At 37.9% G+C, this 26,601-nt stretch overlaps 1 protein-coding gene across 4 annotated transcripts; it reads left to right on the forward strand.

Annotated features, from left to right (window-relative positions):
* ZBBX (zinc finger B-box domain containing) lies at window positions 1–26,601 on the forward strand. Of its 4 annotated transcripts, XM_037407568.1 has the most exons (19): window positions 1–738; window positions 3,117–3,186; window positions 3,935–4,022; window positions 4,630–4,743; window positions 6,236–6,329; window positions 8,359–8,407; window positions 8,609–8,712; window positions 15,498–15,657; window positions 16,502–16,622; window positions 17,142–17,266; window positions 17,479–17,582; window positions 17,925–18,031; window positions 18,982–19,013; window positions 20,303–20,547; window positions 21,313–21,472; window positions 21,969–22,115; window positions 23,048–23,284; window positions 25,286–25,421; window positions 26,361–26,601. In XM_037407568.1, exons 3-19 carry the CDS (start codon window positions 3,955–3,957, stop codon window positions 26,434–26,436), a joined length of 2,079 nt encoding a protein of 692 aa, XP_037263465.1. In that variant the 5' UTR covers window positions 1–738; window positions 3,117–3,186; window positions 3,935–3,954; the 3' UTR covers window positions 26,437–26,601. The 4 variants fall into 4 exon arrangements, with proteins under 4 accessions (XP_037263465.1, XP_037263464.1, XP_037263467.1 ...); XM_037407567.1 differs by lacking the exon at window positions 1–738 and having other exon boundaries at window positions 1,357–3,186; XM_037407570.1 differs by lacking the exon at window positions 1–738 and having other exon boundaries at window positions 1,357–3,186; window positions 25,286–25,389.

Here is a 26,601-nt window from a genome sequence, read left to right on the forward strand (position 1 = left end):
GCCGGGACCCCGCGGGGTGAGGCCGAGAGCGAGCCCGCGGCGGCGGCCGGGGGGCGCTGGGCCCGGCGGGACCGCGGGTGCGGATGTCCTAGGCCTGCGTTGGGGCGGGGGTGGCGCGGCCGCGGCCCGGGGAGCCCCGCCGGTGGGGCGGGGTGTCCGCTCAGGGGCGAAGGCCCCCGCCTGAGCGGGGCCGCCCCCGGGTGCTGCCGCCTGCCACGAGGCCGGTGCCGAAGCGCTGAGGGAGCGTTTGGGGGCAGGTGTAGGTGCCACCACACTCTGCCTGGGAGCGCCCTCGCCCTTGCAGCTGTGAAGTGTTTTCGTCCCGTACGCTTCCCTCTTTACCCCCCCGGCCCCTTACGGCTTTCTGGGCTCAGGTTACGGTTCCCGGCAGTTCCGTTCATCCCCACCGCTCATGTCTTGAAACACAGAGCCACCGGGCACGACACAGAGAAACCAAAGCCCGCTGCTTTGACAGCAAGGGGTTTCTAATATCTTTTCTCATCTGCCCTTGTGCGTTGCTCAGTGTTTTCCTAGAGCTGTCGTCTGCGCTGACTGAAATCTTTGCGCCTTGCTTAGCAGAGCCTAGAGTTTGATAGAAGCATTAAAGGCAAGTACTGGCTTTGCTCCGTTGATTCACCTGGCCGTATCCCCACCTGCTTCGGTACTTGCTCTGCTTACTTCTGGCCATGCTTCTGCAGGAGTTCGCAGGACAGTTACTGTAGCTATACGATGTGGATGGTAAGGCGAGTTTCTCCTGCAACTTACTTGAAACTTACTTGACAACGTGACTGGGTTTTTTGGTTGGTTGAGGTTTTTTGTTTATTTGGTTGGTTTGTTTTTTTTAAACTATGCTGCATGGAAAGACAGAGACCATTCTGCTACGATCTTTTGTGTGAAGTTTCTCAGAATGTAGTTGAAACCATAATTTTTGGTTAGACTGAAGATGCACAACTGGCAGAAATAGGTGTTGGCTGGTCAGTGTCATTGGGACGATACATCTTTCCAATGTGTGACAAAATTGCCAAGTATGGGTAAATATCTTAGGGAAAGCATGATTTAGATGTTTTAATCTGGTTTTCATGATATTACTTTATATATGTTGTATGGTATTAAACATAGAAATGGATAATTTGTTTAAAAATAGAAAGTGAATTGTGAAATGGCTGATGTCACAGGTATTGGGGCCTGGAGAATGTGAGTTTCTCTCAAGAGACTGAGATTACATGACCATACCCAGATGCGGGATTTAAACTAGCTGTTAAGTGCAGATTTACAAGGCAATTGGTGTTTTTTGGTGTGGGTTTTTTTGGTTGGGTGTGTTTTTTTTTTTTTTTTTTTTTTTGCTAATTAGTGAAACATTAAATGTTTGGAAGGACCAGCAGAAGTCTCAGAGTCTTAGTTGACACAATTAACAGCAAATGGGTGGAGAGCAATGATAGACAAATCCTTCGTTACACTAAGAATTCTTCAAAGGAAATTGTTTGGTTTGAGTTACTGGTAAGTGGCTAGGACTCAGTCTAGCATGAAATCCATGTTCATGGTTATGATAATTGGATGTGAGCTATTACATATATGGTAGTATCCCTTGGGATTTTATGGGTTTATTGATGTGAGAAAGCTGTTGGAATTTAGTCTGCTCTAGTTAAACTCCTATAGTTTGAAATAAGCTGCGCACATCTTCAGCTGTCTTTAAGTTATAAAGCTATCTTTAAATTGATTAGGAAGAAATTTGAGCTAAGCTGACATATAGGGTATATGGAATTTGTGTTCCTTTATGTATGCAGGCTTTAAAATTAAGTTGACTTTAATTTCATTTAGCAGAAATAAGAGTGCATTGTTGTTGTTTCTTGTTCAGTTGCACTGCATATCCACTAGCGGCACAGAGGAATCTGCTAGAAAGATGAAATTTGAGTAGTAGTGTGTGTAGAAGAGCAGGCAGAAAGGATGTGGATAATTAATGCTTGATTTATTTATGTTGATGAGTTGACTTACTGTTTGCCTCACAGGAAAACTGTCTTGTGTATTACAAAGAGAAAGGAGATTGATTAAACAAAAAGCACACATAGAAAGGGAACTCTTGTCTGTATTCAAATTTTAAGTCCACTTCCAAGTACAGAATTTGTTTCTGCGGAGTTCGGGTTTGCCATATTAGTCCTTGCCTTTGGTGGACTTCCCTGGCAGTCCTGACAGCCCATCTCATGGGTTCTTAAGGATGTCATCCAAGCTAAGGGTACGGTATTTCCCCAAATGGGGCATGTTTAACTTTGAATCTTAATGTTTGTGTTTAATGGCTGCTCTTGTAAAAAACAGGTTTATGCTCAAATAGCTATTACATTAATTGATATATTTGCTCAGAACAGTTGAGCTTTCGATCACCTTCCATCTATCTACTGTCTTATCTATATTCCCCGTTACCTATAACCCAACACTCCACAAACACCCTCCCCGCCCCCCCGCCCTTAGTAGTACTGCATTCCTGAAACTTTGTAGGTGGTTTTAACTCTGATATTATCACAACTTTTAAGTTACCTCTTTAAATATTTGCTTTCTGTGGAATATGTTAAAAACCTGTATAATTTATATGAATTAACTACGTTCCGTCCTTGAGCTCAGTAAGCTGGCTTCTGTCATCTGCCTCCAGTTTTACTATTAAGTAGTCTTTGGGCTACATCAAAACCAGTTTGTTATCTCTGCCTGTCTAGATGTGCTAGTCTTGCTAGCACACATTCACCGATAGAAGAACCTTCTTCTATTCGAAGTTAATAGAATCTTGTTTTATCTTGGAATGTGCTAAAAGAATAATTGTTTCAAAATGCTAAGAATGGAGTGCTTGGTTTTTCCGGCACAGTAAGAAGCGTGTTTTGTACACACATCTGACGTTTCTGTCAGCACTGAAATGGCATTGCTTTTAGATTCTGGGGCACCAGATGTTTTAACTGTTTCTAATGTGCCGTTGACAGGTGTTTTGCCTTATGGATGGAGATATTTGGACACATTTTAGCTGTATTAATGGTAATTTTCAGGGTTATGTGCAAACAGGCAGCTGAGCTTTTGCTCTTGAGCTCAGTTATACGTTTGATGTATTTAAAATACTAAGCTTCTCGACGTCGTTTTAGTTAACTCCTGCTTTCAGCTGGAATCTGATAGCCAACAGTGGAAGAACAGTTTCCAAACGTCCTGTCAACTGTAAGTCTCTGGAGTGTAATCTTTTCTTTTTTCATTTTCCATATGCATTCCAGCAACACAAGTAAATGTTCAGTTTTGGCACTGTGGTTGAAATTGAGTGTTGGCGTGTTTCTTCCAGCAGCCTGCTTAGTCTGTGCAAGTTACACTGTAGACATTCTAGTGTGGGCAGGATATGGATGTTAAATTTCAGTTTGGACTCTGTGCTGTATCGGTTTGCTTGTTGGAAGAGTATTTCACAACATAGGGGAAAATTTGTCTTTAAGATACCAATGTCTTGAAGTTTTGAGAGTGGGGAATAACTGCTCTGCAAATTCCTGTATTCTTTTGTATCAATCTGTATATGACAAAAGGCATTTATCTTTCCAAATCATTTGAGATGGTTTGACTTCATAGCCATTGATACAATTTTCTCCTTCTCTGTGCTTTTTATAGGTCTGATTCAAGAAAGCTGTGTTTTATTTAATATTAAACTGCTTCCATTGAACTTTAGGGAATTGCCCAAATGAAAGACAAGTAAATTTTTTTCCCTGGTATCATAAATGTAATAAAAAGTTTTTCTTTCAGTTAAATTTAATTTAGAATTGCTCTAGGATTTTATTGGCACTTTATAACAAGTTCTGTGCTCCATTTCTCTCCTTCTATACACTAATATTTTTGGATTTGTAACAAGTTTTTACTGTTTTAATTTCAATTGAATTCCCATTTCAACAGGTTGCTAACTGTAGATCATTTAAATTCTCTTTTTTAGGAGAAGTTATACTGTGTATCATGGACATCAATGATTTTGTAGTACTTCCAGGCTCAAAAACTGGAACCTCAGTGAGATTAAAAGCAAAGTAAGTGCATTTTATCTGATTGTGATAGAGATGGTTTTTTCATCTTTTTAAATAAGTTTTAATGCAACATTAAGTAGAAGAGCTTATTTGTGTAAGAGCAAGAAGAATCATGATGTGTTTTTTTTTTTCCCTAGTTTTTTCCCTGTGCTTTTATTCTTAAGCCTTTCTTTTCTTAAGCTTTAATCTACTTTCTAAGTTATAGGTCTTATAACTGTCTATATGTTTAACATATATACTTTGTAAACAAGCAATGCTAAAGAATTCACTGGGATAATTTATTTTAATATAATTAAGCAACAAACCTTTGTGAATACAGACACAATTGGATCAGTTTTATATTGGTTAGTCTAAAGCTTACATTGGAGTAGCCTTATCACTGTCAGCATACCCCTCTGTAATGAGGTAGTCTTGGGGCCAAGGAGTTTGGACCTGACCTGCCCTAAATTTTCCAGAATTTTTTTCAGTCTTACTGAGAGGTACAAGGGTGATGTGCCTTTAATGACAATTTTTGTAGCTTTTTTTTTTCTTGCCACTTTAAACTTCTTCAGATTCCCTGCTGTCTTTCATGTAATTTCTAATGAGTATTTTACTACTTTAACTCCTCCAGAACTGTCAGAGAATTGCAGTTGGAGAAAGTGCAGTTAGAAACAGAAAATGAAGAGATGGAGAAGAAACTACGGCAACTACAGTTAAAGATGAGCAGAGAAAAAGAAGAGAGAAGGTAGGTTAAATTTCTGTTTGAAAAAAAGGAATGCAATGAGATGCTCTGTCCACACGTCCCCTCACCCCAGGTAGCGTCTCTTGCAAAGTCTGGAATTCACAAGAGTGTTCAGTCTCCTTTCTTGAATCATTCTTCCCAATTATAAACTTGCTACTCTAAGACTTTCTTATTTTTAAACGCCCATGTGGCATTTAAATTTTTTTTTGTTTATTGTTTTTTAAGTAAACTAATAAATCCTTCCTTGCAGAGATATTCCTTCAGCATCAGAGATCCCTTTTCCTCATTTATTTCCTCTTTTCCCATTCCAACTGGATTTCTCATATTAGTTTTAAAGCAGGAGACAGAAAGTAGTTTCTCCTGCACTATTTCAGTCTTATTACTGATGTTTCTAAAGGGGATGCTGTTCTTAATTCTGCTTTGACCCTGTTTTGCATGCATCTGTGTAGCTTCTCAGAAAGATATTTTCTGTATGATGGAAAACATGGCTTGGGAAGTAGGCATAATTTAATGAAGCAAGTGCTAGGGTGGAAGTCTAAATCTCTCAGCTGTTATTGGCTCACTCTGAATGTTAGCAAATCTCTGCAACATCTGCTTCCATTTCATTTCTGCCTGATACACTGGAGATACAAGGGCTTTGGGTACTTTGGTGTCTTACTCTTGGTAATGCTAAGGGCCTGCTGTTTGCAGCTTAGTAGACTTTTCCTGGAGCTGTTGAGGCACTGTTTTCCAGATAGTGCCTGGCTCTTGTTCTTGTATTGTTCTCACAGCCTTGTACCTGTAAGCTCTGATAGTGTTGTTAAGGTGAGTTCAAATGACAGGATTCACTGGCATTTGCACCACTGTTGGGAAGACCATCCCTCTTCCCTCCTCTATGTTTTACTTACGGCTTGTTTTGTAGGCTTTAGTTTGTTTTACTCTGTGTTTGGTTTTCTGTAAAACAAAGTAGATCAATCATTGGAACACTTGCTAAATATTATGAAGTAGTGCATTATGCAGTATGCTAAAGCTGAACATCACTCTTTAATCTCCCCACTGTCTTCCATGTTCATAATAGTAGTCAATATCTAGACTGATGCTCATTGAAATGTGTGTCCCTGGCTTATTAAAAGGTGCTGTATTTTAGCTGTGTTGGATGAATACCTTAAAGTAAATTGGGACAATGAAGACTTATCTAAAGTGTACTATTACTTTTTATTCTTCTAAAACCAACATTAGAGAATTGATGGGATTTTCTTGCATTTAAAAACTTAGGCCAATTTGAGGGTCTGAAAAGTACTTTCTTATACTTTTGATGTATTTACTACTACTAAAGTAGATGTGAAGCAGGTTTCAGTGGAAGGCGTTTGTGTTTTGGGGAACCTATGATTATATAGACAAGTATTTTGTTACTGTGATACTCTGTTATCGTTGGAAAACCTGAAGGAAAGCCTTTGTGCTTCTCTTGCTTACAGAAGACATAATTTGTAAGTTCTTTCTTGCTCTTGGTTCATAGGAAATCAAGTGCTTATCACTGGAAATCCGGACAGGCAGGACCAATGACCATCCAAGCCCGAGTTCTGTCACAAAGCAAAGAAAAAAATAATAAGGTATATTTCTACCTTATCAGTGTATACTATCAGTGTATTTTCAGGTAAAGCTATTTAAAACAAACCGAGATTTAGAATTAGATTTATACTATGTAACATGGGAATTGTAAATACTGTAAAAATAAAGGGTTAAGCACCTTCTGAGTAAAATTTCTGATTGTTTATTTTTCCATGCCACACTTATGGTTCCATTGAGCTGGAGGAACATCAGGATCTGTTTGGTGATCTGTTGCTTTTTCATTGTAATAGATAGCAAATTATCATTTTGTCTACAGATTTAATATTGCAAGTGTCTAATTTATGAGGTTTGTGCAGGCCCACCTCTCCAGCCTGTCAATGCCCCTCTGCAGGGCATCCCTTCCCTCCAGTGCGCTGACCACACCACACAGCTTGGTGTCGGCAGCAAACTGCTGAGGGTATGCTTGATCCCACTGTCCATGTTGCTGACAAATAGGTTGAACAGCACTGGTCCCAGTGCTTCTGCGTGTTTTAAAATGTGGATTAAGTTTGTCAATTGACTTTTGTTCTATGATGTCCTTGCTCAGACCTAAATGGAGGGATGTAGAACTTTCCTGCTAAATCATTGAAAAATTTGTTTTCATTTTAATCTGTACACAGCGGGGTATTTTCCCCTTATTTTCTTTTGAAAATGCCTAGGGCAATTTTGCTCAAACTCTCAAGAAATATTAAGGATAAGGCAGACGTATGGGAATGGTAGAAGTCAGTCAAATTTGTAAGTAGCTGAAGACTGGACCTTGTAGGGAGTGTTATCACTTGCAACTGTAATAACCTAGTCTTAATACTTCATTCTGTGGTAAAATAAATTCATCATTTTAATAGCTTAGGCTCTTGTCCTTGAGGCTTTATACATCATGGAAGCAAGCATTAGGTGTATGCATCATCAAATAACATTCACAAGTGCTGTTAAAATACCAATTGCGATAACGGAGCTTATGTTGTTTACTTGTTCCATGAATTAGTATGAAAAGTCTGTAGGGGATCCCCAAATCCAAACTAATTCAGCCTAAGAGATACTTCCTCTTTCCATTAGCAGACACTGATGTGTTTGGAGGGGCATGCAAATTGGACCAGGTGGGACATAAAAAGAGGGCTTTCTTTTATGATTTTTTTTTTTTTTGTGTGTGTAAGCCATGCTATATATGCTATGCTGAAATGAGAGCTGTTAATTAAGAGAGACCATTTGAAACTGGCTGAAACAAAGCTTATATAAGTCTGAAGAGAAAAACAGACTGAGAACTTCAGACCAAGCCATCGCAGTTGCTATTTGAAGTCTTTTGAAGCAGCAGCAGTTGGGTGTGAAGGTCTTCTCAGCCAACACACTCAATTTCAATAAAATTGCCTACTTGCCTGTGAGTGGAAGAGAGGATCAGAATGAAAAGTTTTTTTTTCACCCACCTCTTTCTTTTTCCCCTTTTCTGAGACAAGTTAAGTCAGAGCTGTTACTACTTCAAAGACTTCAGATTTCAGCTGTGATGGCTAAGGAGAAGATGCATGGAGCAGAATTTTCAAAAGGGTGAAATTAAAATGCCTGCAGTTGTATAGGAGTGGGGCAGAAGTGAGGATGCAGCGTGGACTCCATCTGCAGGGGAAAAACTGAGGAGCAAAAATGTTGACAATTATTAGTTACTGGGGTGGTAGATCATGTAATGAGGAGAAGAAGGAAAACAAGCTAACACCTCCCCTCTGTAACAAACTATAGGTAAACATATGTGCAGTAGACTTCACTGCTTGACATTTGAGCTTAAGTCACGGTGGTTATGGAAGTCCTGCAGGTCTGTGCTTGTGGCAAACACCACGTACCTGGCTGGGCAAACAAGGATGATGTCATTTCATGAATGGGGAGGGAAACTGGTCATAGATTTCATGGCTGTCATGAGCAACACATAGAGTTTTCTTTTTAAATACATGCTTAGATGTTTTCCTAGAAATTTTATTATTTGAATTCTGTAAAAGTTAATTTCATTCATTTTCATTAGCACCTTATATATGTAAATATTCTTCCATATAGGCTTCTTCGGGAAAAATGAAGTTTCAAATACTCAAGGAACAGATTCCAGGTAGACAACTTTGTTAACTAAATGAAAACTCACAAACTTCTGGCAGAGGTTCTGGTTGCTGGAAGCTGCTATAATTAAGCAATAAAGAAATCAGAGACTGGAGTACTGTGGTTGGGGTTTTTTGGTTGTTGTTTGTATGGGGTTAATTTTGTTTTTTTTTTTCCTCCCCTCCCCCCCCCCCCCCCCCCCCCCCCGAGCCAGTGAAAGAACCTTTTAAGCATGAAGTGGTAAACGCTGTAGCTCCTGAAAAACCTGCAGTGAAGGGGATAGCATGTGAACTATGTGAAATTAAGGGCATGCAGCTGGTAAGTAAATGGCTTAAAAATTATAACAGAACATAATGTGTATGTATAGGAGCTTTATATGTTATATGGAGCAATAAGTTGTAAAATGAGTTACCTGGGGTGTGCCCAGGTCATAAGCTATGTGTGTTCTGCACAGACAAGGTGACCTGGAACTCACATCCAGGCTCCTTTATGGAAGAGACCTATATACGGAAGCATGCTGAAAACATAGGTGCAGGTCTAAATATGATGTTACCTTTCCAGATGTTAACTTTTCTGTACCGTGCAGCTGTATTATGGTAGTCTGCGGAAGTCGTCGTCCTACCTGACTCCGCACCTTCCATAGAAAGGAATCATTTTGATGGCAGTATTGATACTTTGAAATTATGAAGTCAAGGAGCTCATTTGAACTTTTAGCTTTAGCTTTTCTGGTGAATTGAAGATTTTTGCAGTTTGTTCTGCTGGGAAAAATAAGACTTCTCTTAGATGGTCAGCTTGAGGTGCTGTAGCAACTACTAGATGTGCAGCACCTTAGAGGAAAAAGTTACTTAAATATTTGAGATCAATTTGATCCTACTTTATTTGCATATCTTATCTTTCTGGTTTTGAAATCATAGTCATGTTTTTTCTTGTCTGTTTCCCGAAATATTTTGGTGATACCCACTTTATTTCTAGGATTTCTCTGTGTGATAACTACTTAGGGTGCACAAGGTGATGGGAGGTTTTATATGCTGATGTCCCTGAATGGCAAAGAAACAGATTAAACGATTCTGTTATCAGAACTGCTGTTTAACAGTTATCAGAACTGTTCTTTAACAGGGAGTTTCTTTAAGCTGTATTTTTATTAATCTGCCCAGCACGTGAATGTGACTGAAGGAGACTGATCTCTTACTTAACTAAAGAACACTACCGTAGGATTGAAAGAAGATGTATGGTTACAGGCAAATAGGGCAAAATTGAGTGGCCCATGAATATTTTGTAATTTTAAATACCTTGATAAGCACCAGGACACATTTTTAGTTCTGACTTCTCTGTCACTTGCAGGCTATGTTAAAGTGGAAATTAGTATTATCAAATAGGAGGTGATTTTATAAGTGATTTTATATATTTAGTAAGTAGATTTTTGCCTTTTACCAAGTATAAACTGGAAACCTGGCCTCCAAAATGTGACGTAGCCTCGTACTATTAGATTTTTGAAGTAACTTGTGCAAATAGAGTAGTTCCATTGTTGAATAAGAAATAGCATTTTTATTTTTCCAAAAGTAGCACCTCTCTGGGAAAATTCCTGAACACTCTCGCTGCTTTGTAATGCACGCCACAGTGTATTTGTGTTGCTTTTATGGCAAATTAAATCAGTTGGAGCTGCTAACACTCAAAATAAAAGGAACGTGTATTTTATTTGTGTGTGTCTTTTGAATGGTTTTCCTTAAGAAAAAAATACCTGTGGATTTTAAATTTCTGTTAGAATTATCCAACATCAAAGCCACCGTGATGTTTGTTTTGTCAGTTTATTGTGTTGGGTTTTTTTCTTGCCCTGCCCCCCTCAATTTCAATTTCATTAACACTAAGTTACAAATTAATGCCCCGTGTGCAGCAAAGGCGAACATCCCCAGCAGTGCAAACTGTGCCGTTTGATTTGTATTTCATGTTATTTTATTTTTCTTTCCCCCTGCGAGTTTTTAACGTGCGAATCCCACCTGTACCGTCAATCCCGGCTTTTGGATGAGCCGGTCGCTTGTTCTGCCGAAGCCGCAGTGACGAAGACGTTAAGAACTCTGTGCAGCCGGCTGAGCAGCGCCCCCCGGGGCAGCTCCCCTCCCCCCCCCCGGGGGGCTACCTGTCAGGGAGGGGCGGGCCGGCTGACCCGGCCGGGGGGGCGCCGCTGCTGCAGTGCCCGGACTCCCCCGCAGGCCGCGCTGCGCCCCCGCCGGCTGCTGCCGCCTCTCGGCGCGTTTGTCTCACTGCTGCGCTCCCTCTGCTGCCCGGCTTCTGCGCGGGGCTGCGCGCCAGGCATCGCTGCTGCGGTGCTGCATCGGACTACGGCTGGCTTTTGCCTTAATGCCCCCCCAGCCCCCCCGCGCTTTCGGTGCGGCTGTGCTCCCGAGTGCTTCACCACTGGACCCGGCTCACCAACAGCGCTTGTAAGATTAGGGCAACCGCTGGATAAGGACGAGTTGTTTTGGCACTGCTCATGTTTCAAAGGGATTGCTTTCAGGCTCTCCCGTGTGACTTTCTTATTCAGTGGAAAGTTGTTCAGTTAAAAGAATTTTGGTAGAAGCAAATAGCGTAGCTGGTTTGTTGCAATACTTAAGGGGGGCAGGGAATAATCACGCTGTCTTTCCTTGCACCTTGATGGATTTTATAGTTATGCATGCCTCGGGAAAACTGAGTTCCATTGAACCAACGGTAGTGTTATGTGATTGGAAATAGGTGGCGAATTGCTGGCTCAGGAGGTTTTTACACAGGCTCTTTGAGATACTCTTACTGGTCTATTTGAAACTTTTCCAAATTGTTGGATGTCAGGCAGTTTAGAAAAAAAATAGGTTGTAAGTACTAAAAATGGTCAAAGGTCTTTGTTCATTAGTCAAAGACTATTATATACCCGTGTGAGTATATTTAACATCTGTTGCATGTATTTTAAATACAGTTATAAAGAACCTTGAAACTCTGAATTCCTACTTATAATTGTGTCAGATGCCACTTCTGGCATTCCTGATTCTTTCATACTTGGATTCCAGTCCCAAAGGAGTGAAGTGTGATGAAAGTAAAATGTTATACAGTACAGTGGAGACTTAAGTTGTGTGTAATTTTAATATTCAGCACAGTAATACTCAGCTTCTAACATACGGCTTTGTTGCGTATGTCTTATGGAACAATAAAAAAAATATACTTTTATAATTACAGTAGTAAAGTTTCCTCCTAGAATTATTGTATAACACTTAATTGTAACAAACTTAAATTTCTTATGCATAATATTTGATTGCATTTCATAAATGGGTTGTAACAACTCCTTTACGGACCAAATCGTACATTATTTTTTATTTTATCTTTTGGACAAACCCACTGTTTTCGTTCTCTTACTGTTGTTCTAAATTTGATTTTGATGAACGGTACTATTTACTTATTTAATACCTTTTTGAATTTGTATTATTATGCTTGTTTTCATTTTCTTTCATTCCTGTGTTAATGATGACTGTTTTGTAGCTGTATTTAATGAATCAAAGAGACGCCATGTCAGGAATAGTTTATGAAAAAATGTTTGGATTCTTATTTCAGTGTTACGATTACAAAGAATCAAAGTTACTTTATGGTGAGAATGCAAGCTAACATAAACATAGAAAATGTAGATAGGGTCTTGACTGAGTGTAAGTTGATTTAACTATTTTGGTTTTACCAAAATTTTCATGATTTCATGAAGGCAGGTTTTACTTTTTGAGGATGTCAGTGGGTATGCCGTTCTGTTATCCTGCTAAAATTTATTTGATGATCTCATTCTTTCTTCCCAGAAATACAGTCCTTTTATTAATGCAGTAAATTGTTAAAGCTGTTGGTCTGATAAATACATCCTTGCCAAAATGATCCTTGCTTACAGTATGTTAGTAGAAAGATTACAACATCTGATGGAAAAACTTCAGGTGAGAATTTAAGGCAGTTACAGAAGGAAATGCCATCCTGTGAGTAACAAAAAGCCAGCAATAAATAATCTTTTTGTGATGATGTGCTATCCTGAGTTCTGCAGTGGGTATAAAAGTTTTTGCATGAGCTGTTTTGCACGGATATAAAAATTTTTCACCACATGCATCTAAATGCAGACTGTGTAGGATATATATTTTTTTAAGAGTGTAGCAGATCTTTTAAACGCAGAACTGAAAACTGGGTGATGGCAGTAGTAAGATAACCATGATAAGTCTTGACATCTGTAATGTGTTATCTTTTTTTTTTTTTTTTTTTTTAAAGCGATAAGCCACTTATCTCATTTTTGGTGGTAAACAAACTAGGTTGAGATGTTGCAAGTTTATTTGTGGGGATTAAAGATTATACAGCATTTCAGTGGAAGAGTACAAGGATTTAAACAGAGAATCATGGAGTGCTGTGATCACTCCGTCTGTGTCAGGAGAATTCCACCTTAGTTGTCATGATTCTCTCTGTCCTTCCCCCTTCCTGCCTTTTCATCTTCCCTCTTTACTCCAGTCCTGCCCTGAAACTAATTAGAAACTGCCTCTATTAATAAAGGGAGCTAACGAAAGGGTGCAGGGAGTAGAGGGGTGCAAAAGATGTCTTTTGCATTTGGAATAGAAAACAGTAGCTGTAATTCCACATTTTCAAAGGGAGAAGGATATTACAGACCAAGTGAGGTTATGTAATTCTCAAAATAGTTTTAGCTGTCTGAGTGAGGAGGAAAGGCTGTTTTTAGAGAAAATATGCACCAGAAAATTTCCAGGCAATCACACTAGTTGTGAGAATCCAGAGAAGTGCTTTCCAGCTTTCTTGATGGGTCATGTTGCTTTTGCCTTGCACTCTTTCCTACCCCCTTCCTGCCTGCTGCTTTGTGAGTAGATGTTTTTGATGCCTAACCAGTTTAGGTTGGTTAGACACTGAAGTAGGGAAAAAATTGTGTCTGAATTCAGATGCTGGGAGGGTTAATACGAGGCTGGAACAAATAAGCTTTGCAAGTATTCTCTAAAATCAGTTTTGCAGTTCTTGCTTAAGTATTTTGACGTGACTGAGCAAAATCTCAATGAGGATGTTCATGTTTATACAAATAACACAGCAGGGTGAGCCTTTCAAATATTGGTCTGCTACTATGTACCGTGTGCCAGAGTACCAAAAAGAGCTATACATAACGCAAGTATGCATGCTGAAAGAGAGCAGATGTATCAAGCTGCATCAATTAAATTACCTCCTTCAAAGGAATGTGACTTCTGCTGTAAGCTTAAGATTATTTTTTCATGTGGTGCAAAAGAAAACCCAATCTTTAGCTATGTACTTTTGAATGTATGTGCTGTAGGAAACAGAATGAGCCAAGGAGAAGGGCAGTTACAGAGAGAAATTCCCCTCTTTAAGTGTATGCTTCTGTGATCTCCACGTGTGTTAGCAGCATGCTGGTGATGTTGCGGGGGAAAGCAGAATTGCTGTCAATTGTGGATGACTGTGGCCTATTAAGATTGAGGAAAAAGGCAAAGCACGCATGTTCATGTGGTAAACTTTGAACCTTACGCATCCTGCATTGCAATGTAAGAATTGGCGGAAGGCTGCCAAAGGGAAACAGTAACCACTGTTTGCAGCGGGCAGTTGCCCTGTGTACTGGCAAGTCACAAGTACCACTTAATGTGCAACCAGCAACTGCAAAGTCTCTGTGTTGATTAGAGTGTAGAGTAGGTGGAAAGGAGGAGATGTGAGTACGTTCTACTTTTGCAATGGCTGCTTGACATGTTTGACTTTGATTACACTTTCTGCCTGTACCTTTTCTGCTCTTGTACTTTCATGGTAAGAATGTGTCTTACTTGAGGATTTTATAGACAAAGGATCTTTCCTTCTGTGCATAGGGAGGGGGGCATAGGGGAAGGATGACTATAAAACATTTATTATTTTTGCTTGAGAATCAATCAAGAGTTGGTAATCAAAATCTTCATATTACATTTCTGCAGCAATTTTCTCTGTTCTAATAAAGTTTGCAAAGCAGTAAAGTCCCAGTGTGAGTGAAACTTACCCTCCTTCTGTAGCTATTTTCAGTCAAATTCTTCTAGTTCATTGTAATTTGGACTTTGCTGGGCTATTTTTTTTGTGTGAATTGGTATTTCAATTAGTCCCCTAAATGAACATTTTCCTGTTGTTGACGACCTCTACAGATGTGCTTCTGTCTACTGAAGAGCTTCAGTAAGCAGAACTTCATTAATAAAGTACATAGCTCATAAATTTAAATGATACGTGCTGCATGAAATGCCTCACTTGGGCTGTCCTGTGTGGTACCTAATGGAATATTCAGATTGTTGAATTTTTTCTCACACATTTGCACACTGTTGATTATTGAAATGATTATGTGTTTATGTCACCATTACTCTTCAATATGTGGTTACCTACCTGCTTTAAATATGCTGTTTGATGGAAAGTTTGAGTAGGTTTATAATAAATTAATGGTTTCATAATGTTTCAATAACAGACAGAAGCCAGTGTACATGCTGGAAAATTGGAAGTTGTTGATGACTTCATCAAGGAAGTAAATCTGAATGAATTGAAAATTAATCATGAGCAGAAGAAAATAGATAGAAAGCATCAGGTCATATTAGACAAGCTTTCATCTCTGCTGGTGTCAGTAGGTAGTGCTGAGGTACTGTACAGTGCAGGAAAAAGTATTCTTTTTATTGTTTAGGACATCTTAGGTAAAGTGGCCTTAAGTTTTTCTGAGTGTGCCAAGGAAGGGATCAGGCTATCAGACTTGCACAGCCCACTGACCCCTGTTCATGTCTGATATAATAGCCATCCGATCACATAGGATGTGGACTGTCCATGGCTACTGCTTTCTACCTACTACAAGCATTTAAGTTAAATGGGTTTTTTTGTATGCTTATACAAACATTTTTGTGTACCTTATTTGATTTTTGATAGAGCATTGTAATTCAGCAGTGAGCAAGACCACATAAAAACTGAGTGATCTCAATTAACAGGGTAGCTAGCAAGACTAAGCCTAGAAAATAGGGAGCTGCATTTCCATAGCTGATACTGAAAATGTTGTTGCTGTTGTCTGTAGCTGGGGAGAGGATTATTATCATATGTGCTGTATTAATTATGTTGTGGAACTGGTTTAGGAACTGTCCTCAGAATCAAACTGTACAGACCTTGAAATTCAGGACAAAGGATTATTACTAAATGGAACGTTTAATGAGGAGGAATCTGCAAAGTCTTTTCAGGAAGCTTTGCTTCAGTGGAGGGAAGGAGAACAACTGTGTGCCAGTGAGGTCCTATCAGGTACGACTTGTTCTGTTTTAATGGCATTTTAAAAACATTAGAAAACATTTTGGTGAGTTAGCAGATTTTTGATTGTGAAGGTAGATGTTCTGTTAGAATAGCAAATGTTTCTTTGTACGTTTTCTCTCTGTGTTCCTTTATAAATTAACAACCTCTGAAGTTTTTTTTTAATAATGTGCTGATTAGTATTTATCCCAATTCTTATGAAGAACTGTGGCATTGCCCAGATTGTTTAGCTTGTGTCCCTGTACCTTTTTATGGCATTGTTTCTCACATGAGACTTTAATATGAACTGGAATCCTCAAGCATGAAGTTGCAGCTTTCAACAGAGTCAAGGAATGTGCATGGCTCAGGATTTCCTATGTTGTAGCAAAGTGCACTTTCTGCTTGCCTTCCACAGGCTCTCACTTCTTTGTCCCAGTGAAAAGATGCAATCAGTTGAAGTATTAGTCCATGAATGATGTTCAGTCGTTGTGTATTTTTGTATTAAAAATATTATGCTGACTTTTAAATTTTTATTATTTTTTCCTTCTTTCCTCTGATATGGTGGGATTTTTATCTCTGGAGTCATGGATTGCTCTCCCCTGCCCGCTCCCCCTGCCTCCGATGTGGTAATTTTCCTTTATGTAGGAGGCTGTAATATGTGAGTTTTTAGTGGCTATCCCCACTACTGACTGTGTTGTGTAAATATAATACCACTGGCCATGTAAATTTGGAATTATGCAAAGACTTAACCAGGCATAGACCACTAGTGTGACGTTCATTCAAAATGCTAAACAGCAAGTTTATAAACCTGAATAGCTGCATACATTTTTTTTTAATTTTTTTTAAATAATTCCAATAGAATCTGTGGGAATTTGTGAGGTACAGGCCAATCTTACTGTTATGAAGGAACCTATTCAAATTGAATTCAAGAAGGATGGCCTGAGCTACATGGAGAAACTCTTGCTTAAGAAATACAGAAGGTATTGTTGAAGTTGTTGTTACTAATGAAAGAAATACTTAATAGCATTAACAAAAATTCCATTGAAACTTAAAATATTAGGTATGTTATCAGAAGTTAAGGTGACTGTGTACAGGGTGCTTTATTTTCATAAAACAACCATTATAACCAGACTTGATGACTTAATATTTCAAATAACTGAACAGGGAGTATTTGGAGGGATTCTCTTTTACTATTAATTTATTGTAGAATTTGAAGACTGGTAATTTAGTTAGTTGCTTGATTTTGGGGCGTTTGCTACAGGGCTTTTATAGAGAAAAGGAAGTACAATCTTCAGGATACTTTTATAAACACTACAGAGTTGTTTTGTTAGTCCCTGAGGTGTGAGGTCATCTCAGTGAAATTAAGGAGTTGCTGCTTTTCAGCAGCAGTTAATACTGCTGCACAAAGTAGTGTGGCTTTTTTTTTTTTTTAATGACTGTGGTGTGATATATATTAAAAGATGATGACTATTTAAAATTGATTTCTTCTCCTTTTTTAGAACTCCTGTTGATCGAATTTCTGGTAGTTGCATTAAAGATTTAAGGCCTGTGCAAACACTGAGTGTACATCAGGCTGCTGTTGCAGGAGGAGGAGGAGATGATGATGGTGTTGATGACTTAACAGGTGTAATAGATTTCTGTTTATTGAATCTATTAAATACTTGGGTTGTTGGGATTTTTTTTGCTGTGTTTACTGAACAGTTACACACTTCAGCAATTTCTGCTTAAGGAAATAACAAATTTATGGTACTTTGTAATAAATTAAAAGTTTGCATTTTTATAAGTGTATCTTGAACAGGAAAAAGTGAAATGCATCTAATGAATTATATGTCATAGCTGAAGAGGTCAGGAGATACTGGACATCTGTTTTTAGAGAGGAAGTACCCAACGCCATTTCTGAAAGTTCAGAGTCCTCTTTGAAAATTGAATTCCTTGATGATGTAAGTATTTAATAAAGGGCTTCATAAATCTTCAAAGTGATCTGCAGTGATTTGTTTAAATGTTTCCACTTCAAATGTTTAACATATCAACAATTAAATAATTTCTAATAAAAAAAAAGCATTGGCACATTGTCTATTTTTTCCATACAAATGTGGAAAATTTATCTTTCCAAAAGTTTCCTGCAATTTTTACCTGTTGTGTTAAGGGACCCTTACTATACAGAAATTATACAAAAATGAAATCTACGGGTCTTTAATCACTTGAGTCAATGTTGGTTGGTTTTTTTTAAATATAATTTCAATCTATTGTTGAATATGTTTTTGTTTTGTTTTTGTAATTAGTCTTATGGCAAGGACTTGGAAGAATCATCTGACTTTTTGGTAATGGAAGCTGGGGCTATGGGAATGAATAAGCAAGGAAAAACTGAACCACTCAAGCAGTGTGGAAGGTATCAGAAAAGTAGAGATTACTTGGGAGAGAGAAGGGAATAATCCTATCCTGTGATTTAGTTACATTCCTAAGAAACAGTTGCTTTTATTTGCAGACAGTCAGACTTCATATGAAAGGGGAGAATCCTTGACTGTAAATTGTAAATTGCTTTAAGGCATGGTAAGATACAAATCTTGTCTGTGGTGCAAGACGTAGGTTGTGCCAGTATCACAACCCTGCTTTAACTGCTTTCCCTTCCTTTGCTTTTCTTCCAAGAATCCTGTCTGTGTTTGCTGTTTTTTGTCCTTGAAAGTTTTAATTTGAATGACCTAGTGATTTGATGACTAGGTTGTAAGACATTCTAAGAACAGTTTGGCAGTTAACAGGCATACAACATGACTTTAAAGTTAGTGAATAGTAAGTTTGTGTCTTTGACTTTGTCAGTGAGCCACCAAGGTATATTTATTTCCTGTAACTAGAGAGCCATCACTTTGAAATTTATTTTGTTTGCATGATTGCTCCAATATTGAACCATGTAAGATACATTTCTTTATATATGTATGTCGTGAATTACAAATAGAATTTCTCTTTTGTACGTTCTTATCCCAGTGGGAGCAGGGACTAGCATACAGGCAAGTCTGTAATTGGTCCGTGTTGTGTACTTTTAAGATACTCTTGCTTGACTAATCTTGTAATACCAGGCAAAACTAAGAGTCCTAATAATTAATGATACATGTGCAATTCTTCTGATCTCCCAAAATTTATTTATGTTTAGATGTGATCTGTTTTGTTATGTAGTAATCTTCTGGTCTTTCCTCCTTCCTCTCTTTCAAAGTGGTTCAGCAGTTGCAGATCAGAACAACACAGTACCAACACTTTTGCCAAAAGAAACTGTAGGCGTAATGAGAAAGTAATCTTGTTGTTTAACTTCCACTGACGCTCAATGTTTTTACCTTTTCCTCTTGACAGAAACCCTGTTTCTTCTGAAGAAATTTCTCAAGGTAAATTTTGAAAGTTACTTGTACAATATGCTTCAGCGTATGCAGTTTTATCATTCTCATACAGGATGGAGTGGTCAACTATGATAATTGAAAAAAAATGATGAAAAGTCATTAAATTATATACCATTCCCTGAGCTATGCAGGTCTCTTGACAACAATTCGATGGACTGTGCAAACTATTTTGAAATGATAGCCATACTTTGTGACAGTAATCTCACAGCTGTGAGTCCAATTTGAGGAAGAGACTGCCTCAATGAGATTTATACTGAACACAAACCCGTTATAAGCAGATGGAGCGGTCTTACAATCAGTTTTTCTGTAGTATATTAGATTTAATGTACGGCATATGTCCTTTTTATGTGGAAAAATGCTTTTATGTGGATAGGTTGAGAAACTGTATAAATGATTACCTGTTCTACATGAAAGATCATAATTTCTGAATGAGTATTCCAGTGCTGGTTGCATGTCAGTAAAATCACCATGAAAGTTTAGCAGCTTTATTTTGTGGCTTAAGGAGTCCTAAAGATCTTACTCTGCGTCCTAAAGCTGTGCAGAATATATTGTTACTTTTTAATATTAAGAAATATTTAGAACATAAGGGTAATTAATTTTTTTCTTGCAAGTACTGAACAATTGCTCCAGCACTTCAGACTGTAGCACTTGTTCTTATTGTGCTTACTTCAAGAAACTGCTTATTTAAGTCTTCAAATGTGAAAAAGCAAACAAGAACTGACTAATATGATGTGATTTGTGTACTTCTTTGGGCACAGGATAAAAAAATTAAATGGCTATGTCTTGTATAAACAAAGAAAAACAGCTTGCAGAGTCATTCACAGCCTGATAGTATATTTCAAACCATTATACTGCTTTTAAGGAAATTTTATGAAATTGCTGGTATTACTGTTCTTACACTGGCTCTGGTTAAATTATAGCATTGTAAATGTAAAAAACCCCTACATTAGCATGAAGTAGTAGTTGGAAACGTGTTAAGATTATTATCAAAATTTAATGTTTTCATAGGACAATGATGTACAGGATATGTGTTAGATAAGAAACTGGTACTGCTACCTGGTAAGTCTAGTCTATGTATGTTGACATTTCTGGGTATCAGACAGGAAGCTAATGGAAGTCAACTCTTCTAATTTTTAATTTTATGGCTTAAGGGTAACTGAAATGGAGGTTTCATATATGAAGTTCATGAAGAAAATATAATAGGCTTGCAGGTTGTAATTCATATTTATTTCCATTTAAAAAAAAAAAATTCCTCTTTTCACGATTTTGTTTTGTAGAAAAAATGGTTGCCTGCAGTCATCTTGAAAGAAACACGTTGCAAAAGGAGAGCATTGAACTAAAGACTATGAGAAGATCACTTGGCTCCTGTGAACTACCTGAGATCTCTAACCCTGCTGAACTAATGAGCAATAAATATCTGCCTGAGGCACAACTGCAGCAAACCAATAAAGATTCACAAGAACTGGGTAGTGTCTACAATAGTCAGAGTTTGGTTTTGCCTGTAACTACGTCATCTTCAGCGGTAAAATATTATATCTTTGATTGCTAAATAGATAAATTATGTTGCTTAATCTACTTTACCTGTTTAGCATGAGGCAACATACAGTGTTCCTGAATCAGCTGAGATAATGTTTACCATTAAATACTCCACCCTTTTTCCCCATTCTCCTCCAGAAACTGCACCCCAAAACAATCAAGAATATAGTTTTAATCAGAGATTTAGCACTGCCTACCATATTTCATATGTAGGGGTTGAAGGCCTCTGTGCTTTCCACTTTGTATTGTCAGTCTTCTGCTAATGTTCAAAAAAAGCAAAAGAAAGAACAAACTAGTCTCAGATACACAAAAAAGGTGTGTTGGGGAGAAGGCAGCTCTTCCCACTTTATTATCAAGGTCACTTCACCTCTTGACTGATTGTCAGTCAATCTAACCTAAATTATTCAAATGTTCTTTTGCTGAAGATAAAATTGAAAGCAAAAAAAATCATAGAGGAGGTTGGGACATTTGATTTCGAGGCATTGTTAAACAGTACTTTAGCTGGTGTACACAAAGACAAGTGAAAACAAAGAAAAACTGCTTTTCATGTCCACAGTAGAATAGACTCAAACTGCCACAACATTAGCAATTGAAGTTTATACCAGCATCCTTATGAATATGTATTCCACCAGGCTATCAGAATCATTCCATATTTTATTAAGTGGGCATTTTATAATTATAACTTGCAAGGGCAACTTATGAAGTTGCCTGTTTCTTTTCCTGTTTATAATATCTTTGTGTTTTATTCAAGTTACAGGATGTAGCCAAAAGACAGAAATCCGTTTCTACACGGTATCGAGGACTTGAAGGTTTCTTTGCTGTGGGTACAAACCCTAAACAAGTAATTTCTGAAGCACGTTCTTCACTGTGTGCTAACTCTAGCTCCGTGGACAGTCGTATAACATTTTCAGGTAATGGTGTACAAATAAATTCCTCAATCAATAGACATATTTATCGCTGTTGCTGTAAGATATCCTTCTCTTCATGTAACTTTGGTCTAGCTTAGTTCTAGAAGTCACTTTGGGGTAACAGTCATGCCAACACACACAACTGGTGCTCTGAAAGGATAAACATGCTACCGTGAAGTAAATCACATAAATATAGTGCCATAAATTTATATGCTTCTCTGTGGCCCCTGAAAGCGTGATTCCAGTAGGTTCCTATTGCTTTTAATGGTGTATATGAAACAACATCTGATTGGTGAACATGAATATTAATTTAATCAAGTATACAACTTGAATTTAAGCTTGTTAGTGTGTTATATATGATTTTTTTTTTCATTGTGTAGAAAGCTTGTTGCAAGACTTCTTTACATCACACACATTAAATGCAGCAAATTATAGTAACAGTAAACGCATATTAACACAAAACCTGCAAATAATTTCCTCTAATACTTTTAAATTTCAGGAAATGGAAGGTGGATTACTGAAAGGAGCTTAAGTGAGTATGCTGATGAGACTATAGTTCAAGGTGTCTTAGAAAGTCAGTTGAATAAACCTATGGAGGCTCAAAATAGAATTTCTCCTTTGATGGTACCGTGGAGGCCATACCCAGGTAAGGATAGTGAAACTTTGAGGTCCTACTATAGTTTAATTTTTCTTGTGTAAAACGTAGAGGCGCTGTCTGGGATGATTATCTTGAGTTTAGGTGTTTTTTATATCTTCATCTATGTATTGGTATTTTGGGTATAATGGCATTGTTTCCATAAGAATGGCCTTTGAGTTGAAAATTATCTCTTCCAGCTGTTCACTAATAATGCTTTTTATTGTGCTTAGTTTCTACCCCATTACTCCCCTCTTAGCTTGAATATTTAGATAGTAAACTGTCTAGAACAAGATTATGTATTGCTGTGTGTTTTGCGGCATCCAGTACGGTATGGCTTTGATCTAATGAAAGATTTCTTCATGCCTCTGAAATAAGTCTTATTACATGAACTATAAGAAAGAAGGAAACAAGTAATGCACAGCTACATCTGTGCTTTTTAGTTACTTTTCTCTGTTTCAACTGTCTCCATTCAAGTAATGTAGCTTAGATTATTTCTCTCATTTTAAGCAACCAATTTGGCATTTTAATTTTAAAAATGCTATGTGCAGGAATTGAAGCTGTCAGTTTTGGATCCCAGAAAATATTTGAAAGTGTCTATATTTTTTTCCTGTTACCTTAAATTAAATAAAGAGAGAACCAAAGTTTTAAGCTTTCTGCACACATTTTTAGTCTCTCTCATCCCCCAAAATCTTTGTCATTACATGTAATATTTAAATTATCTTCTTTTTCTGAAAGATGCCCCTGAAGTATGAGGTGACACTTTCAAATACAATTATAACTACTTTATTAACATTTAATAATCTAAAATCTTAAGCAAAATTAATAATCTGTTCAGATCAATTCATAATTTAATTAGTGTCATCAATGAGCCGAAATCAAATACTCTTTTTTTGTGTGAAATCTTGAATTACTAGAAGTTGTGACCTTTTCTGTTACTTCAGGGAATGATTCTAGAAGACCTTGGTCAACAAATATGCTACATTCTAAACTGACTGGAAATTGTACAACAAACACTCAACCAAGACCAAAGAGTTCACCTACGCATATGTTGACACTTAATACTGCGACGCCAAAACGAAAGTGCGCTGATGTGACTAAACAAGATGAGTGTCTTTGGGAATATGTTGCTGACCAAGAAGCCCTACTTACTCTGGAAAAAGAATTACTAACTTACACAGGTAGGGGCAATACTGCTTCCCCCCTGCTTCATGTTTGCAAGTAGCATAATGAAAACAAGTAGCTATTCCATTTACCTTCTCAGATCTAACTGATTTTGGTGCAAGAATGTACTAAACTACTTGAAAATGCAAGAGTTATGTGTTTGAACAGTGATTTATTTCCATTCAATTGGACTTTAACCTACCTGTAATTTAGTAAAAGCGAACTGTTTCATGGAACTTCTAGGTTGTTTTTACCTCTTCCACTTTGTTGCAGAAATCTGCAGGATGTGCTAGGTTACTATTTCAGATCATGTGTTTCTTTTAAATAGGTATCCTTTCCTTGTATATTTACTAATGAACACCCCAGATATTGTTAAAAGCTAGATGTGATTTGCTGCAAGGGTAGCAAGAAGGGGGAAAGACGGATGGGAAATTTTATAAATCTGTCCTGATGAGAACTGCCACTAATAAGGCAGAGTACCTCTCATTCTGGGGTTGACTCAGCCTCCTTTCCTCTGTCTTTCTAAGCCATCTCCTTGTTTTTTGAGCGTGGGGGAGGTGGCAGGCAGGCAAGGTCAGTTGGTTATGGTTGAACAGAATTGAGTGAATTCTGGTTTTGTTCTTTGAATACAAGAAAAGAAAAATGATTGGGATGCTTCTGTTCCATCTCAACAAGGAGACAGGTCAAGTGCCTAAGACACTTTGTGCCATAAGCAGCCTTGATAGACTGCATCCCTTAGGCTGTACCACGGTCCGTCCCTTATGAGTTGCTATGGTGCTTTTGTATTGGCAGGTCCTGGCTATGATCCTAGAGCATTCTATCTTTTAAAATGTTTATACCTTTAGGTTTTGCTGTATTTTTTCAAACAGCTCTTATACAGCCTTTCTGAGGCTTCCAAATACCACATTTCAGGACAGCTGTCTCTTAATATATATGCACTCTTCAGAACCCATGTGTTTTCGGAAGAGTTTCTCTTGTCAGTGCTTGAGGAATGAAATCCATGATAAATATGCTCAGAGAAGAATAGGGAGAGAGATTATTGTTCAGCTGCCCCATTCTTTCTCTCCCTTTTTCATTCCGCTTCCTTGGCATGCTTTTCATAGAATCATTTAAGTTGGAAAAGACCTTTGAGATCATCAAGTCCAACCACTAACCCAACACTGCCAAGCCCACCACTAAACCATGTCCCTAAGCACCGCATCAACACCTCCAGGGACAATGATTCCACCACTTCTCTGTGCAGCCTGTTCCAATACTTGACCACGCTTTCAGTGAAGAAATGTTTCCTAATATCCAATCTAAACCTCCCCTGGTGTAGCTTGAGCCTGTTTTCTCTTGTCCTGTTGCTAGTTATTTAGGAGAAGACACCGACGCCCACCTGCCTAGAGCCTCCTTCCAGGCAGCTGTAGAGAGCAATAAAGTCCCCCCGAGCCTCCTTTTCTCCAGGCTAAATGCCCCCAGTTCCCACAGCCACTTCTCATAAGATTTGTTCTCCAGACCCTTCACAGGCTTTGTTGCGCTTTGTTTCACTTAAATGTCTCTGCTGTGAACTTCTGGCTAGCTGGGAAAACAGTAACATACTTGCATGTGTGCCTTTAAGCAGCATAGACTGTGACCCTAGGGTATGATCTTTTTGTATTAATGAATGTGGGATGTATGCTGTTACTTCATTTAAATACATACTATCGTTAGTCAGCTACCCGAGTGCTACATTTGCTACTCTATCTTGAGGTTGCAGAAGTATTAGTGGGCCCTATATATAAGGTTTCATATTGCACTGGCATAAACATCTTAAAGCAAATCCTCTCCATTGCTTATAATGATACAGGAACCGTGAAATAAAAAGTCATAACTTATCTGAGGGCTTGTCATAACATCCCTCATCAGCTAGAGTTGTTTTGAGACTTTCATGGCAAGTTTTTGTTGATATTGTGAAATTCTTTAAAAATGATATTGTAGATACTGCTTTATTTTTTTGTTGTCTAGATTTGTTCCTGAAATGACCTAAAATTTTTCAGGTCCTGAAAAACATTACAGCTTAACTTCTGAAGATGTAACCTCCTTCCACAGACACTCAGAGAAGATATGTAGAAATACTACAGATTTCCATAAAAACCTGGAGGTAAAAGACCACAGCATATTTGATACTCTTAGGTAAATTAAACGTGCTGAGATTGTTTTTGTGGTATTGTAAAATGCTTGATGTGCCAAACATCTTGCCAAAACTGAAATACAAACTGTCTTGACTTTGTGACTGCACTTTACAATGCTGATTGCAAATGTTAGCGTGACTTACTGTGTACCTAGGTGTTCCAAGCCAGTAGTCTCAGGCAGCTCAGATTAAGTGATATATTTTGTTGCTGAGACTCCAAGCCATAAATTTTGGGCTTATGTTTCTTTTTAATGCATTAGCTTTTGTTAATATACGTCACTGAGATCTATAAAGCACATCTCTTAAAACATCAAAGTTCTTTTGGTTGAAAGGTACCTTGAAAAAGAGGAGTTGTGAGCAGGTGAGCCGATAACATTTAACTCAATGTTTAACTGTCCTATTGCCTTGGAGACTAAGGAGATGACTGGAATCAAGGAAGTTCCACAAAATTCTGTATGCCTTTGGTTTCTAAATATGTTCTCATAATTAGTAAGGATCAGTGAGACACTGTGAGGTTAGCTAGGTGCTATGTGAATACAGCTAATTCAGAGATTTCTGGTTGGTTGGCTTTTTTTACAGTGTTCATAATATTGAAATTGCAGGTCAGTAGAAAACTAAACAATATTTTTAAGTAGTGCAGATAGTACATATGAGACCTACTTTCCTAGCTTACCTGTTCTAGGATTAGGGATTTCTCCATTAATGTCGCAATAGTGACAATGTTGTTTACTTCCTGCTTGTTTAAGAGTTGACAATGTATGTGACAAAAACTGGGGGAAAAGTGAATAGAGTAGCTGTATGTATACTTGCAAAATATATGGCAAAAGCTGTTTTCATGCCTTTTAGTGCTATGTATGTGAACATATGTCACTAAGGCTTAAAGCGGAGTAGCTTGAGGAATTTGAGCTGCTGAAAATCACTGTGCTATGTTTTTTTTCAAGGGGCTGGGATGAAAGCCAAATGGATGATGAGGAAGAAATTCTGGAGGATAAGCAACAGGTTCTTGCATTACAGTGAACATGCAAAGAACTTAATGCAATTTTTATCTTTGCATATCGAACAAAACCAAGAAGCAGACGAAGAGGTGTCTTGAGTGCTGCTCAAGATATTATCTATTAAGGATTATTTTGTAAAACTGTCAATAAAAATTCTTAAAACCCTCTTGATTTTGACTTTTATTAG

Source organism: Falco rusticolus, chromosome 13 (genome assembly GCF_015220075.1).
Source record: "Falco rusticolus isolate bFalRus1 chromosome 13, bFalRus1.pri, whole genome shotgun sequence".
Taxonomy (NCBI): domain Eukaryota; kingdom Metazoa; phylum Chordata; class Aves; order Falconiformes; family Falconidae; genus Falco; species Falco rusticolus.